The sequence below is a fragment of the Caretta caretta genome, chromosome 25 (assembly GCF_965140235.1).
Source record: "Caretta caretta isolate rCarCar2 chromosome 25, rCarCar1.hap1, whole genome shotgun sequence".
NCBI lineage: Eukaryota > Metazoa > Chordata > Testudines > Cheloniidae > Caretta > Caretta caretta.
The window spans coordinates 19,039,251-19,055,878 of record NC_134230.1 but is presented as its reverse complement, the minus strand read 5'-3'; the positions used below and the strand labels follow the sequence as shown (position 1 = coordinate 19,055,878).

Genomic DNA, 16,628 nt, shown 5'->3' with positions numbered 1-16,628 from the left:
GCTGGATGGGGGCCCCCAGGTGCTATCGCCATACGTAAGAATACAGAACCACGGGTTTGTGAATTCTGTCTGCAGAGATGCTCCATACCCAGATCCGGAGGGCGTCCGGTGCCCTCTCTAGGCAGGTCCAGGGATGCCCAGACCTTGACCCCTGCATTTGGTTCTGGGCTCCTCGGCCGCACAGTGGCTGGGAAATCTGAGGGGGATTCGGAGGCACACAGCTAGAATGACGCAGAGGCGGGAGGAGCAGAGGGCTGAAGTCTGGTAAATAAGTCCCGCTTTTGAGTAAGAGGAGAGGGGGGAGGAGGCTAGGCCGTGTCGGCCAGGGGGGATGCAGAGGGGGGAGGAGGCTAGGCCGTGTCGGGCAGGGGGATGCAGAGGGGGGAGGAGGCTAGTCCGTGTGGGGCAGGGGGGATGCAGAGGGGGGAGGAGGCTAGGCCGTGTCGGGCAGGGGGGATGCAGAGGGGGGAGGAGGCTAGGCCGTGTCGGGCAGGGGGATGCAGAGGGGGAGGAGGCTAGGCCGTGTCGGGCAGGGGGGATGCAGAGGGGGGACGAGGCTAGGCGGTGTCGGGCAGGGGGATGCAGAGGGGGAGGAGGCTAGGCCGTGTCGGGCAGGGGGGATGCAGAGGGGGGAGGAGGCTAGGCCGTGTGGGGCAGGGGGATGCAGAGGGGGAGGAGGCTAGGCCGTGTCGGGCAGGGGGATGCAGAGGGGGAGGAGGCTAGGCCGTGTCGGGCAGGGGGATGCATAGGGGGGAGAGGCTAGGCCGTGTCGGGCAGGGTCTGTCACTGAGTGCGTTTGCCAATGCTAGTTCAGTCGCACAGTGGGCCCCGGGCTGGCGCCTCTCGGGCAGCAGCTTTATGAATAGCACTAGGTGAGGAACGTGCCTGGGCATGGGGGGGTTATACTGTGACAAGGGAGCAGCGGCCCAGGGACGGGACTAAAAGCAACAAGCTGGAAACTTACGCCGAGACTAGGGAAAGGTCAGCGGTGACACAGCCCAGCAGGACTGGCTCAGCCCGGTGCCCGCAGTCCTTGCATGGAGTGGGCGCACATTCGTGTCCAGCAGCCTGGCTTGCCCCGGGGCGTCAGCTTCCTCGCAGTGTCTGGGGCTGGGCTGGCGGGGGCGGCGGGGCCCAGGCTGGGGGGATCTGGGCTGTGGGCGGCAGGCAATGCTGGGCTGGAATTTGGAGTCGACGAGAGACGAGCGGCAAGGCCGGAGCCTGGCGGAAGCCTGCGCTCAGGGATAAATCACGCAGGCGAGCGCCAAGGAGGAGACAGGCGAGGCTGCGGGAGGGGAGCAGGGATTGTGCTGCTGCACTGCGCAGGGGCCAGGCTCAAGTATTTACTTTAGCTGGGTCGGGAGCATCAGAGACAAATTCACGTTTCCTGGGGAGAACCCGGCCCTGCTCAAAGGAACGGAGCTTTTCTGCGGAGAGCGAGCTGCGCTGACAACATGAATCCCCGCTGCCATGTGCCCGGCCACTGCCATCACCGGCCTCGGGTCTAACCATCCCAGGGCTCATTCTCCCACAGGCGGCTTGGGCCCAGGAGAGAGGAGCTGCTGGGGGGCATGGCAATGAGAGACTCTGGGAAATACCGGCTCTCTTCCATGGCCCACGCCCAAAGGGACTGGCTGAGTCCTGCAGTGGGCGGATGGCATGAGCACTGACTGATCGGAAGAAGCAGGTGTCAGGATCCTGACAGGGCAGCTGGGACCAAGGGTCAGAGCAGGGCCAAGCCTGAGGCTGGGAGGAGCAGAGGAGTTTTGTAGGCAGGTTCCGGCCAGCGTCGATATCCGGGGGCCGAGTGTGAGTTGGGTTTCGGGGGCTGGGTCAGGAGGTGAGGTCCAAAGCGAGGGGAGGCCGAACCCAGGCGTTTGGGAGCAGGGCTACGAGTGGCAGCTACAGGAGAGCCACGCTGCTGCGTGGACACTGACTGCAAGGCCCCTTGGGCTGGGACTTCCCATAGTCTGTGTGTGTCCACAGTGGGTCATGGGCAGTGGAGTGCAAGCTGGGTGCAGCCTGGAGATGCCAGCAGCCTGGTAGTTCTGCAAGCCCACCCTCTAGACCAGTGGGCCCGACCCACATAAGGCAATAAGACAGGGCGGAAAATCAGGGAAATGAGGCTGTTGCTGGCAGGCAGAGACCAGTCCCTGCTGCAGCTGGCCGTGCGGGATCTGCCTCTCACTGCAGGAGCAGCATCCCCCAGACCGGCTCTGTGACCGCGGCTGCTGCTATTTAACCCCTGAGGATGCATCTCACCTCTGGATGCTGGGGGGAGGGGGGCTTTATTCTAAGGGACAAAACCCAGACATGTGAGAGCGGGTGGGGGGGTGTCACGTTATTGACTTGAACTGGGACCATATGGAACATGGTTGCAACCACGGTCCTGTAGTGGCATCTAATAAGGTGTCTCACACAAGGTGATGGTTTGCTGGTTATGATTGTGCTGTCTATATGTGTGTGTCATTTTTGTAGTTGAAGTTATGAATATTGGCTCTATACTGTCTGTATTTCAAACTTATGCTATTCTTCTGGGGGACACCTCAGACAAGCTGGTGACAGCTCTGCCTAGCCTGCTGGATGGCCCATTAAGGACCATCAGCTACACAACTGACCCACTGAGACAAGGCAGACACGCCTTGGGACTCAGCAAGGCGTGCAGGGACCTGCCCATGGACCGAACTCTGCGGGTTTTCCAGGCCGTGTGATGGACAGCTTGTCCTTGGGACAAAGAAAGACAGACCACATAAAGCTGCTGCAGCTCCTCTATCTTCAATCCTGCTTCCGACCTCTGGAGGGACTTTGTTATCCTGAAGCTTTGAACCAAGGACTGAAACATCCCAGCTGGGGATGTTCTCCAGAGACTTGATCTGAACCTGCAGTTTATTCCATCACTGCTACAAGCCTGAACCAAGAACTTTGCCATTACTGTATGGAATCGATTCCATTTCACAATTCTAGCTCTCGTCTCTAGCTTTTTCCTTTTATGAATAAACCTTTAGATTTCAGATTCTAAAGGATTGGCAACAGCTTGATTTGTGGGTAAGATCTGATTTGTATATTGGCCTGGGTCTGGGACTTGGTCCTTTGGGATTGAGAGAATCTTTTTTTTTTTACTGGGGTATTAGTTTTCATTCATCCCCTTAATGAGTGGCTGTCACGGAGTCCCTGGGCAATGCTCTGGAACTGCTCCCCCCAAAACCACTCCTCTCTGAGCCTTCAGCACGCCTGGTCCTCATCATTCCCCCTTTGTTTTACTGCTCCCCTGTCACTTACTGCAGGAAGTGCCATCCATGGGGTGCAGTGCATTCCACCACTGCCACCAGTTGTCACGGAGTCCCCGGGCGATGCTCTGGAACTGCTCCCTACGAAGCCAGGCAGGACTCTGGGGGAGTCTCCTCTCTGGGAGCAGCCTGTCTGCAGGACACACAGCTCACCTGGCTTCCACTTTCCTGGGTCTGACCTCGGAGCATTCAGCATCCTCTGCCCCTCCCTGCGCTTCCCATAGCGAGTCCGCCCAGGCGGGGTCCTGGGAAGCCAGAGGGTCCTGCCCCCCAACTCCGCACTCAGACGTGACTCTCAGCCAGCCAGTGAAACAGAGGTTAATTCGACGACAGGAACATGGTCTAACACAGAGCTTGTAGGTGCAGAGAACAGGACCCCTCAGCTGGGTCCATTTTGGGGGGCAGTGAGCCAGACAAGCACGTCTGCCCTTCACTCCATGTCCCCAGCCAGCTCCAAACTGACACTCCCTCCAGCCCCTCCTCCTCTGGGCTTTCCCCTTTCCCGGGCCAGGAGGTCACCGGATTCCTTTGTTCTCCAACCCTTTAGCTCTCACCTTGCAGGGGGGAAGGGCCAGGCCATCAGTTGCCAGGAAACAGGGTGTTGGCCATTCTCTGTGTCCAGACCCCTGCATACACCTGCCCTCTAGGGCTCTGCAAGGATCATACACCCTTATCCCACCCCCTAGATACTTAAGAACTGCATAGGGGAAACTGAGGCACCCCCACACTATTCAGAGGAAACATTAAGAACAGTCCCGCTTCGTCACAGTGGCACTGGTGGAGATACTGGGAAACTGGAGTGTCTAAGGGAATCGCATGTGTGACTTGTGGTTAGCCAGTGGGGTGAGACCAAAGTCTGCTTTGTTTTGCTGGTTTGGTTTGTCCTAGTGGTGGAAAACCCCAGCCTTGGGCTGTAACTGTCCTGCTCGAAACAATTTGTCCTGAATTGGCACTCTCAGTTGGGTGCCGCCAGAACCAGCATCGTTACAGGGTGTCGCTGGGTGGCCCAGGCCCCAATTGGAAGGTGAAGCCCCACATTGCATCAGTGGGGTCCGTAGGAAGCATGCTGGATCGTGGGTCACAGCCCCCACCCGACTGAGGGGAGTGGGAGATTCATTCCCTTCCTCACCCACTGTGGCCACCTTGTCCCCTCCCAGGCTTGTGCTATGGGGGTGTCTGTCCCCCTGGCGCCCGCCAAGCCCTGTGACCTACATCCACTCAGCACCTGACCGGCCCTGCACGTCTGTTGGGCAACCCAGAGCAGGTGGTGGATACGGCACCCCCTGCCCGCCCTGCTGCTGGCTTCCATCGGCACCTATGGCTCTAAATCGCTCCCTTCTTGCTGCTGCTGCTCTGGGCCCTGGGCCAGGCCAGGTCGCCTGCCAACTTGGGATCTGCGATTCTGTCAGCCTGAGCCTGGGGGCCCGGCTGTCACAGAGTCTGGGGGAGTCTGGGCCCTGCCCCCTGTGACAAAGTGGGACTGTTCTTAATGTTTCCTCTGAATAGTGTGGGGGGGCCTCCGTTTCCCCAATGCAGTTCTTAAGTGTCTAGGGGGTGGAGTAAGGGTGTATGATCCTTGCAGAGCCCTAGAGGGCAGGTGTGTGCAGGGGTCTGGACACAGAGAATGGCCGACACCCTGTTTCCTGGCCACTGATGGCCTGGGCCCTTCCCCCCCACCCCACCCCCCAGGGCCGGTGTCACGGAGTCCCTGGGCGATGCTCTGGAACTGCTCCCCATGAAGCCAGTCAGGACTCTGGGGTAGTCGCCTTCCTGTGAGCAGCCTGTCTTCAGGACACACAGCTCACACAGCTTCCACCTTCCTGGGTCTGACCTCGGAGCATTCAGCATCCTCTGCCCCTCCGTGCGCTTCCCCCAGCGAGTCCGCTCAGGCGGGGCTCCTGGGGAAGCCAGAGGGTCCTGCACCCCAACTTCGCAGTCAGACGTGACTCTCAGCCAGCCAGTAAAACAGGAGGTTTATTAGACGACAGGAACATGGTCTAAAACAGAGCTTGCAGGTGCAGAGAACGGGACCCCTCAGCTGGGTCCATTTTGGGGGGCAGTGAGCCAGACAACCACGTCTGCACTTCACTCCATGTCCCAGCCAGCCCCAAACTGAAAACCCCCTCCAGTCCCTCCTCCTCTGGGCTTTGTTCCTTTCCCGGGCCAGGTGGTCACCTGATTCCTTTGTTCTCCAACCCTTTAGCTCTCACCTTGCAGGGGGGGAAGGGCCCAGGCCATTAGTTGCCAGGAAACAGGGTGTCGGCCATTCTCTGTGTCCAGACCCCTGCACACACCTGCCCTCTAGGGCTCTGCAATGATCATACACCCTTATCCCACCCCCTAGATACTTAAGAACTGCCTAGGGGAAACTGAGGCACCCCCACACTATTCAGAGGAAACATTAAGAACAGTCCCACTTCGTCACAGCCGGTGCTGGAGCCTCTGAGGAGCCATGCTCAGGGCGGGGTTTCCTGCCTTTTTGCTAGTGGAGCGGACCGGGCTGAGATCCCGCAGCCCCGCCGGGAGAACGCGCCTCAGAACGGGGTTTCCTCGCAGACTGCAAAGCGGCCCCAGCCCGTGCTACCTGACGCTTCGCTTTCCCCATCCAAGCTGTCCGGAGCTGGAGGGAGGGTCCCGCTGAGGGTATTTTGGCTCATGGGGGGGGGCTGCTGAGGGCTCTGAGCTGTAACCCCTCACACACACCTGGCTGGTCCTTGTCTGGCTCTCCGCAGGAAGGGCCCCATGCGCTTTGGCTGGGCAGCACCATGGGGCACTGGTCCCTGGCGGCCGGGGGTCCTTAGCTGCCCCCCAGCAGAGTGATGCTTAATGTTAACAGTGCCCCCCAGCAGCAGGCCTCCACAGGCACAGCCGTGTCAGCCGCGGGGCAGCATGAAGCGAAGCCTCTGGAGCCAGGAGAACTCGCCCCCCCCGGGCAGCGTGAACCCTGGCCTGGCTGCTGCCGGGAGCGGGCAGGATGGCGTGTGCTCTGCCCTGCCTCCTCTCAATGGTCCTGGGTGCCTCTTCTCAGCTCTGACACTGACACGGCTCAGTCTGGAGCCTGCCCTGTGCCCGTCACTGTGGCCTGGGGAGGGGATGTGGACCAGCCTGCCTTCTGAAGGCTGGGGCACTGTGCGGGGCGCCGTGCCCCAGCCAAGCGGCCAGTGCAGGAGAACCTGGGTGGTCGGGAGCCTCTCCGCGAGGGTGGAAACTCCTGGAGCAAACCTCTTGTTCCCACAAGCTTCAGACAGACCCAGCCCCCCCACGGATCGGCCCCTGAAAGCCTCGCCGGCCACACGGTGTGTGCAGTGCGGACCAGCCCCACTGGAGAAAGAACTGGCTGAGTCCTGCCTGGGGTGCGGCTCCCCTCAAAGCCCGCACCCCCCACACAGCAGGGCGGCAGAGCACGTGTCTTGTTCCCAGTCTCCAGGGAGCCACCAAATCCACATCTCGTAGAATCTCGGGACTTTATCTCATGATAAAAACACGTTTACATGTATCACACTGAAAAAATGAAAGAGACGGGACAGGTTTAATACCCGCCGAGGAGAAGAGTCTCTCCCTAGCTCAGACCCATGGCGAAGGAGGAACAGGGCCCGGCGCTCGGCTGGGCCGCCAAAGCGCCAGGTATAAATGCAGCATTTCGAGTGCCGATCACAGTAAAACCAGTGTGTAAGGAAGGGACGCGGGAGTGAGGATGTGAGTGGGAATTAAAAAGTGAGCTACAAAAGGCTTTAAAAAGTGAACGTGCCCCACAATAAATTAAACACGCTGCCTAGTGCACAGTGGTCTCCCCAGGCCCCGCAGCCAGCCCCGCTCTGCAGTGCTCCCTGGTTTCCCCAGCCCCCTCCCTTGTAGCGCTCCCCAGCCAGCCCCCCCACAGCGCTCCCTGGTCTCCCCAGTCCAGCCCCCCCAAGCGCTCTCTGGTCTCCCCAGCCCCCCCAGCCAGCCCCTCCCCCCCCAGCGCTCCCTGGTCTCCCCTGTCCAGCCCCCCACAGCCTCCCAACACTCTCTGGTTTCCCCAGCCCCCTCCCTTGCAGCGCTCCCCAGCCAGCCCCCTCCCCCCACAGCGCTCCCTGGTCTCCCCAGCCCCCTCCCCTGCAGCTCTCCCTGGTCTCCCCAGCCAGCTCGCCCCACCCCCGCAGCGCTCCAGGGTCTCCTAGCACCCATTGCCCGGCCCGCTCAGCCCCCTCCCCCCCCAGCCGGGGTGCTGTTGCATTGGGGAGCCATTGCTGCTTTGCGATGGGGAACTTTTAAAGCGGTGTTTTATGCATCTCCCCTTTCGGTTCATATTTTGCAGTGTCTGCCTGCAAAGGGCCGTTTGGCATCAGGGAGGCAGGGTCAGGTCAGTGGCCCCCTGCCGAGGGAGGCCAGCCCGTTAGTTTAGTTGCATAAATTAGAGGCAATGGAGATTCACAGCAGCACACCAAAGCCTACAGTACTTGCATGGCCGAGGTCCCGTGTACCCAGCGCAGGACAAGGCGTGAGAACGGGGTGTCCCTGGCGGGCAGACTAGATGCTTTTCCGTGACAGCTCCTGTAAATACAGAGACCCGCTGCCCCGCTCTGAAACGCCCATTCCCAGCGGTGCCTCCTGCTGGCTTCACTAGGCCCCACACAGCTGGGCCGGGCGGGACGGGGAAGGGGCTACCCACAGCTTGAGCAGCACAGCTCTGGTGTGGCACCAAGAGCCCGGATAAAGGTGCCCGAGACCCAGACAGCTTCTCCTTCCCCTGTGGGAACAGCTGGGCCTGGGCTCTGGGCCCAGCCGCTATGCAGGTAGAATCCAAACCCTTCGACAGGGAGCCACCTCCCTGGACCCAGCCCGTGGGGAGGCCTGGGGGAGAGGGGCCTGCGCCCGGTGACATGGACAGGGTTCCTTCCTGTCTCCCGGCTCTGTTCCTCACAGGGCCCGAGGCCGGCAGCTCTGCTGGGTACCAAGGAGCTGTGCCAGGCCACAGGAGCTGAGTGCCCGGCCCCAGAGCTCCTGGGGAGATGATGGGACAGGCACCCTCTGAGGAAATCCCAGCTGCGGCCTGCATGCACCCAGCGCTCCAGCCACGGGTCGCAGTGCTTGGAGCTGGAACGTGGGGGCAAAGCACCACCTCCTGGAAGGGGGTCCCCGCCCCACATCCCCTTCCACAGGAGGGGGTGGCTGGCTGGGGAACTGCCCAGGGAGCAGAGTGTCTGGACGGGAGGGAAGTGGCGAGGGGCTGGCTGGTCTCTGGGGACTGCCGCGGCAGGGAACACGCTGCACAGCGGGCGAAACGCACAAGGAGGCGGGGTTGAGGCTTCACGGAGGGAGCGCTGGGCCGGCCCGTGGGGCCCAACGAGGCGCTAATAGGCAAGAGGCTGCAGACTGGCTGCGCAGGAGCTCGAGGTGGGGAGCCAGGCCAGCAAGGCAGGGATGCTGCTAAGGGCTTAGCTGGGCCCCCGGGCTGGCACAGGTCCGATGTGCATGTGGCTCCAAGGCCTGGCCTTCCTGGGAGGAGAGTCAGTGCATCCCAGCAGGGGGAGGGGGAGGGAGCCAGGCTCCAAGGGGGACCGGCCCAGGGGTACCAGGGAACACGCTCCCCACTCGGGAGCCAAAGGGCATGTGCCCAGAGCAGCAGCCTGAAGGGGACACAGTGCTTAGCTGTGAGCAGCAGGGATGCTCATGGGTCTGCATGGCCCGTCTGCCCTCCTCTCCGCTCCCAGCCCTTCTGCCCGGCCAAGGAGGGCCCTGGCTGGCAGGCGCGGGGACGCAGGGCACAGGGTGAGACCGAGGAGAGTGAGGCAAGACACACATGACAATGCTGCTGCCGTAGCCCCGTCCGAGCCCAGCGACAGCACAGGGCGGCTGGGGGCCTGCTCAGGTACAGAGCCATTCCCACGCCGCCTGGGAGCTGCCCGGTCGCCACTTGAGGGCACACGGCAGCTTGACAATTCCAGTCCGGGCCCGCCTGGCCAGCTGCTGCCTGCTCCCTCCGGAGGGTCCCGATCTCAGTCCCCAGCAGGTGCTATGGGAGGGTGGGGGCCCACAGAGCTCATGTGCTCCACGCCAGGCCGCTGGGAGGGGAGCCAGGACACGGCCCCGCTCTCGCTCTCTTTATTAACGACCCTGCGGCGCCCAGTCTCCGGGTGGCTCCCAGACCCAAGCAATGGGCACAGCGGGCCCCGCCCGTTACGTCCCCAGCGGCAGAAACGTGAGTTTCCCCTCTGTGTCCAGGCCCAGCTCCCCGTCCACCAGGCTCCCCCTGCGGCCCAGCTCCGGGCACCCCAATGAGGTGCCGCCGTCGGGCTGCGAGAGCGTCCTCTCCAGAGCCCTCCTGTCGTCAAAGTGCAGGGCCTCCTTCTGCTTGACCAGCATGTTCCTGAGCGGGCCGCCGTGCGTGGGGGGCGGAGAGTCCCTGCCAGCTGAGCCGAACTCTGCCGACTCCGAGTCGTCTGTGGCCAGCGTCTTGGAGTCGCTGCCACTGTTGTCCTCCTCCAGCGGGCTCTCGGCCTCCTCCGGCTCCGTGTCCGACTCGCCCTCCTCCTCCAGGGTCAGCTGGAACTGGAACTTCTCCCCCCCGCCGCCCTTCTCAGGGTCCTGCTCCTCAGGCAGCGAGGGGCTGTGCGGGATCATGCTCTGGTACCACTCCCGGTTGTCCTCCAGCGTGTCCAGGATCTCCTGGGCGTCGGGGTGCACCAGGTCGGCCCACGTCTCCCACAGCGGGTGAGCGATGTAGTCGATGAAGCCCACCTGTGAGCAAAGGCAGAGCTGGGGGTTACAGGCAGGTCCAGGTACGTCCCCAGAGGGGCAACATCCCTGCCCCCGGGGATTCCTGCAGGCAGGCCCAGCATCTACATCACCTCCCGCCATCCAACTCGGACCACGCGGGGACCTGCCCCTGGGACAGGGCTCTGCTGATTTCCACAGGCTGCTGACGGGAGGGCCCATGGGCGACTCTAGGTGCCAGCTCCTCCCTGCTTCACCACCTGCTATCGCCCTGTGACGAAGCGGGGCTGTTCTTAATGTCCCCTCTGAATGCTGTGGGGTGCCTCAGTTTCCCCTAGGCAGTTCTTAAGTCTCTAGGTGGTGGGATAAGGGGGTGTAATTGTTGCAGAGCAAAGGGCCAGGGTACATAAACAGCCGATACTCTGTCTCCTGGCAACTGATGGCCTGGGCGCTTCCCCCCTGCAAGGTGAGAGCTAAATGGTTGGAGAACAAAGGAATCCGGTGCCCTCCTGGCCCGGGAAAGGGACAAAGCCCAAAGCTGGAGGAGGAGTCAGTTGGGGCTGGCTGGGTACAGGGAGTGAAGGGCAGACGTGGTTGTCTGGCTCACTGCCCCCCAAAATGGACCCATCTGAGGGGTCCTGTTCTCTGCACCTACAAGCTCTGTGTTAGACCATGTTCCTGTCGTCTAATAAACCTTCTGTTTTACTGGCTGGCTGAGAGTCACGTCTGACTGCGGAGTTGGGGGGTAGGACCCTCTGGCTTCCCCAGGAGCCCCGCCTGGGCAGACTCGCTGTGGGAAGCGCAGGGCGGGGCAGAGGAGGCTGAATGCTCCGAGGTCAGACCCAGGAAGGTGGAAGCCGGGTGAGCTGTGTGTCCTGCAGACAGGCTGCTCCCAGAGAGGAGACTTCCCCAGAGTCCTGACTGGCTTCATGGGGAGCAGTTTCTGAGCATCGCCCGGGGACTCCGTGACACGCCCCCAGGGAGTTGCGCCCAGGCTGCCTCTCCCCACCCGGATCCTTCCACAAGAGCCCGAATGCTGCCTTGGAGCGAACGTGCTGGGTGGATGGGGCCGTGGCAGGATCCTCCCCACTGGCGAGTGCAGTGGGGTGGAAGCAGAGGGGTTGGCCCAAGAGCCCCTGCCCTCTGCTTGGTGACAGTTCCCCAGGCTAGTGGATGCAGAGGTCCCCCAGAGATGACTCCTCCCTGGGCCACATCCCTCCCTCCTGCTGGGCTCCATGGTGCCTCGCTGGCCCCTCCACCCCACTCTGCATTGTCCTGCCCAGCACTGAGCCCTGACGGGGCCGCCCCACCAGTCCAGCACAGCCCCGGCTCCAGCCCCCGCCCCACCTGGGACTTCTCCACAGAGGCGCTGAGCTTGTCGCACATGGGGCTGATCTCCATGCCCTTCTCCCGCTCCCGGTCCCCCTGGCGGAAGAACTCCACCATGATCCGGTCAGTCCACTGGCGGTACAGCTCCAGGGGCTTGGTTGGGTTGCTGAGGTCAGCACAGTGAACCATGTTCTGCAGGACCTGGGGGAAGAACAGTCACAGCTTTGCAAAGAGCCCGTCCTCCTCCCCGATGCTGGGCTGCCCTGGCCGGCCCCACTCCCAGGGTGTGGGACCTTGCAATGTCTGCACGAGATGCCCAAAGCTGAGGGGGCAGGGCCCTGGCTGGGCATTCGCTTGGACAGCACCAGAGCATCCCCCTGGACAGCACCAGAGCAACCCAGCCTGGAGCCAGACCTGGCTGTAGCAGGGCCTGGGGCTGGAGCTCTGAGTGCTGGGGTGGGGCCAGAGAAGGTGGGTGGTTGGGGTCTGTCTCGGGTTCAGAAGGGCAGAGGGGGCAGCAGGGAGGAATGTCTCCGCCAAGGAGTGTTACTGTTGCATCACAGGCCGGAGACCAACCTACGTGAGCAGTTCAGGCCGATGGGGAAAGCAATAAGGAGGAAGGGCTGCGGCGTGCCCTGGCCTGCAGCCACGCAGTGCTGAGTTGCCCCGTTCCATGGGGTCGGGGTCCCAGAATCCCTGGACCTCACCTGGATTCGGTCCGAGTAGTTATCCAGCAGCAGGACTCCCAGACTGGTCACCTTCTTGGTCTCCACCATTGTCTTCAGATCTGCCAGCAGGTTCATGTGTTTGGACATGTCCGTTGCGAGCACCTGCACAGAGGAGAGGGCACCCATTAGCCTGTGTCCAGCCGAGCGGCCCAGCCCCACGGTCAGCAAACCAGGCAGCCTGTCCCTCCATTCCCCCAGTACCCCGGGTCCAGCAGCCACATCCACAGAACTGAATGCAGGTCTCTTGTGCCTCCTAGGCCAGTCCGATCGCTGGGGTCTGGGGTGGGGAACAATCCCAGACTGGCTGGGGAGGGGGCAGCTAGAGGGGACCTCGCAGGCTGCGACTCTCCCATTCCAGGGATGTCACAGAACAGGATGGAGACAGAGATCAGCTGTGCCCAGAGCAGCCAGGTCCTGTTGGGAGTGAAGGGAACAGCATGTCCAGCTCCCTCTGGGCCACCACTGAGTCTGCGGATTATTGACCCTGACTCTGCCAAGCCCTGCTGGGAGCTTGAGAGACACCAGAACCAGCTGCACGGGGGCCGTTGCTCTGCAATACCACTGCACCAAGGGCCCCACGGAGCTGACAGGGGTCAGGTCAGTCAAAGGGGGCCCGTTACTGTCAGGCTGTCATTCCGTGCAGACGTTGGGGGTTGACCGTGGGTCACCTGCTTTATGATGGTACCACACTGCCCCGCCCTGGTGCTCAGGGTGGCTCTGGCCCCAGCTGCATGTGGGGAGTCTGTAGGGAGTACCTAGGCCTGACCCCCCTGGAGTCGGGGTCAGATCCTGCGTCTCATAAGCGCTGAGCAGGCCCTGGCCCCCTCACCATGTCGATGGCCATCTTGCGGAGCGACTGCCGCTGCTTCTTGCTGAGGTGCTGGAAGATGTCGCAGTTTTCCTCCTGGAGGAGCCTGAAGCCCACAGCCAAGTGGTGATTCTCCAGGACAGAGACGTCGTTGTACATCAGAGCCAGCTCCGAGTCTGCAGAGACAGGCGGGGTTAGCACAAGAGGCCGACGCGGGCGCCCGGCCGCCAGCTGCTGGCGGCTCTGGGTGGGACCCCCGCTACAAAGGGGCCTGCGCTGAAAAATGGCTGGCACCAGCCAGGTCTGGGGCACCTCATGGGGTACCCGGGGCCACGTCAATACCAAGTGCAGAAGCCATTCGGGGGGCCGGGCCTGCCCTTGCAGTAGGTGACCATGTTTGCACCGTGACTGTTTGCAGAAGAACTGCAGGTAAGCTCCCAATGCCCACGGTTACACCCGGGGTTCAGACCCACCGCGCCCAGCACAGGGACCTCACGGAGCTGGGCCACATGGCACAGGGCCCCCGTACCGTGGCTCTGCTCTGCAGTAGGAGCCCTGGATTCGGTCAGGGGAGGCTGGCAGTGGAACTAACCCTGTGAGTGCCAGGCCTCTGCAAGGGCTGCTTCACCTGGCCAGTGTCTCATTACAGTGACCTGAGGCAGCCAGCCATATGACACACGCGTCTCCAGGGACCAGCGGGTTCCTGGGAGATCTGAACTCACTGGTGTTGATCAGGAACTGGTTTGACACGCCTGGGTGGTCAACATCATGGATGGCGCTGGCGAAGATGGCAGCCATGACCTCCAGGTCCGTGAACACCGCCTGGAACGAGGGACAGGGGGAAGGGAGTCAGAACGGAAAGAAAGCTGCTCTGCAGCACGACGGACGTGATGGGCCCACGCATCGAACACGTGGGTTTGCATGCTGGGCAAGCCCGAGGTGCACGTCACCACAGCCCATTGGGAGCAAGCCTCTTGGCTCTGGTTAATTGTGGCTGGAGGTGCCTGCATCCCGGGCTGCCTGCATTCTGGGGCAGCGAGCCGGGGTGAGGGAAAGTCGCAGTATTTCCCACACACTCCAGGCAGAAGGTGTCCCCCAGCTTGGATCCTGGTATGAACAGGTCCAGGATGGGACTGTGGGGAGACCCAGCATCTGCTGGACAACATCGGGAAGGAGCAAATGTAACTCCTACCCCTCCCCCCTGCAGCCATGTGTCCCACCCAGACAGTGTGACCTGCCTTCAGGGACCACCCAAAACTCCAGGGAACTGGGCTGCACGAGGGGACTGAGAGGAGACATGATAACAATTTTCAAGTACGTCAAAGGTTGTTACAAGGAGGAGGGAGGTAAATTGTTCTCAATAACCTCTGAGGATAGGACAAGAAGCAATGGGCTTAAATTGCAGCACGGGAGGTTTAGGTTGGACATTAGGAAAAACTTCCTACCTGTCAGGGTGGTTAAGCACTGGAATAAATTGCCCAGGGAGGTGGTGGAATCTCCATCATTGGAGATTTTTGAGAGCAGGCTGGACAAACAGCTGTCAGGGATGGTCTAGCTAATACTTAGTCCTGCACTGAGTGCAGGGGACTGGACTAGATGACCTCTCGAGATCCCTTCCAGTCCTACGAGTCTATGATTCCTGTGCAAAGATGGCTCCTTAATTAAAGGATGGACAAACCTCCCTGGGGATGGATGGCTTGTGACGTGGTGCAGACCTAGCCCAGGTTGCAGAGAGACATGCTCTGGGGGGCGCTGAGCTCTGGTGCCCAGGGGAAGTCCTGATGTGCCGTTTTCCTTCCCTCCATGGAGTCACACCAGTGTGCAGCCCCGCCAGCCACCCAGTCTGGAGCCTGGGTAGGGGAGCGACTCCGAGAGCTGTCCCCACCCCCTCACCTCCAGAGCCGGCGTGGACAGCAGCACGTGCGTGGACTGGACCACGTCTGCGGCGTGGATGTTGTTGTGATAGGCCACATCGGCGTGGTAATGGTCCTCCAGTGTCATCATGAAGGTGATGAAGGTGTCGGCTGGGATGCGGAAGGTCTTCATCAGGTCCCGCTCCTGCTGGGCAGCAGAGAGGGTGGGATGGGCTCAGTGCAGGGTGTTGACCTCCCCGCCACCAGTACAGCTTCAGTACAAGCCAGGGTCAGTCCCTGGCTTCAGGCCCAGCTCAGCAGAGAGAGAGCCCCAGGTACCCCAGGGCCAATGTGCTGTGCCAGCCATGCCCAGCCCCTGCCTGCCCAGGAAAAGGTGGGGTAGGAATGGTGGGAGCAGCATTGTGCCCGCTGCCCGGCTGCTTCTGCAAATCCTCCCCATCCCCTTCCCTAGCCAGGGGCTTCCACCCATGCCTCCCCACTACACTGCCACAGCCAGGGCCTTGCTGAGCTCAGGGAGGGAATGGTGGGGGGGGGGGGAGGCGTTAGCAGGATCAGGGTGGGGGCACAGCTCCGTGAGCGGCAGGGACACCCTATGACAAAGTGGGACTGTTCTTAATGTCTCCTCTGAATACTGGAGGGGTGCCTCAGTTCCCCCTAGGCATCTTTTAAGTCTCTAGGTGGTGGGATAAGGGGGTGTAATTGTTGCAGAGCAAAGGGCCAGGGTACATAAATGGCCGACACTCTGTCTCCTGGCAACTGATGGCCTGGCCCTTCCCCCCTGCAAGGTGAGAGCTAAAGGGCTGGAGAACAAAGGAATCCGGTGACCTCCTGGCCGGGGAAAGGGGAAAGCCCAGAGGAGGAAGAGCTGGAGGGAGTTTCAGTTTGGGGCTGGCTGGGACATGGAGTGAAGTGCAGACGTGGTTGTCTGGCTCGCTGCCCCCCTAAATGGACCCGGCTGAGGGGTCCTGTTCTCTGCACCTACAAGCTCTGGTTTAGATCCTGTTTGTGTTGTCTAATAAACCTTTGTTTTACTGGCTGGCTGAGAGTCCCATCTGACTGTGGAGTTGGGGGGCAGGACCCTCTGGCTTCCCCAGGACCCCGCCTGAGCGGACTCGCTGTGGGAAGCGCAGGGAGGGGCAGAGGATGCTGAATGCTCCGAGGTCAGAACCAGGAAGGTGGAAGCCGGGTGAGCTGTGTGTCCTGCAGACAGGCTGCTCCCAGAGAAGAGACTTCCCCAGAGTCCTGCCTGGCTTCGTAGGGAGCAGCTCCAGAGCATCGCCCGGGGACTCTGGGACCCCCCCCCCCCCCCCCCCCGCTGGCTGGACAAAGGGTTTTTAATTCAAGGCTCCAGGGAGTTTCTCCAACCCGTGGCTGACCTGGCACCTCCCCAAACCGCTGCCCGTTCGGACAAGGAGGAGCTTGGGAGAGGTGAGGCCAGGGACTGTGCTGGGAGGTCAGATTAGAGTAAGAGGCACCGTGCTGTTCCCCCCGCACCCGCCTACCCACCCCAGCCCTGCCCTGCCCCCATCCCCACCCTGCTCCCATGCTCTGCCCCCTACCCCTGCCCTGCCCCCATGCTCTGCCCCCTGCCCTGCTCCCATCCCTACCCCTGCCCTGCCCCCATGCTGCCCCTGCCCTGCCCCCATGCTCTGCCCCCACCCCTGCTCCCGTGCTGCCCCCATCCCTTGCCCCCCACCTCTATCCTGCCCCCTGTCCTACCCCCACCCCCACCCTGCCCCCTGCTACCTCCAGCTCCACGCTGCCCATGCCCTGCCCCCACTGGGAGCCACCCTGGGGCTCACTCACCTGGAAGATACTGTACATGATGACCGTGAGTGGGCGGTTGCCAGAATACTCTGTGATTTTAAACATGTCAAGACCCCATTTGTTTGTATCTTCTAGTTCC

The 16,628-nt window shown here is 61.8% G+C and overlaps 1 protein-coding gene across 6 annotated transcripts in view; it reads right to left on the bottom strand.

The window, feature by feature from the left end:
- Nucleotides 1–9,332: 9,332 nt before the first annotated feature.
- The window catches only part of PDE4C (phosphodiesterase 4C), a 121,809-nt gene continuing 114,513 nt past the window's right edge, over nt 9,333–16,628 (bottom strand). For all 6 annotated transcript variants that reach the window (XM_048830528.2, XM_048830529.2, XM_075123223.1 and 3 more), the window contains 7 exons: nt 16,529–16,627; nt 14,742–14,906; nt 13,571–13,670; nt 12,870–13,024; nt 12,020–12,142; nt 11,331–11,513; nt 9,333–10,007 (listed from right to left, as the gene is read on the bottom strand). In XM_048830528.2, coding sequence (XP_048686485.2) covers nt 9,447–10,007; nt 11,331–11,513; nt 12,020–12,142; nt 12,870–13,024; nt 13,571–13,670; nt 14,742–14,906; nt 16,529–16,627 — 1,386 coding nt within the window. In that variant the 3' untranslated portion in view covers nt 9,333–9,446. The remainder of the gene's footprint in view (nt 10,008–11,330; nt 11,514–12,019; nt 12,143–12,869; nt 13,025–13,570; nt 13,671–14,741; nt 14,907–16,528; nt 16,628) is intronic.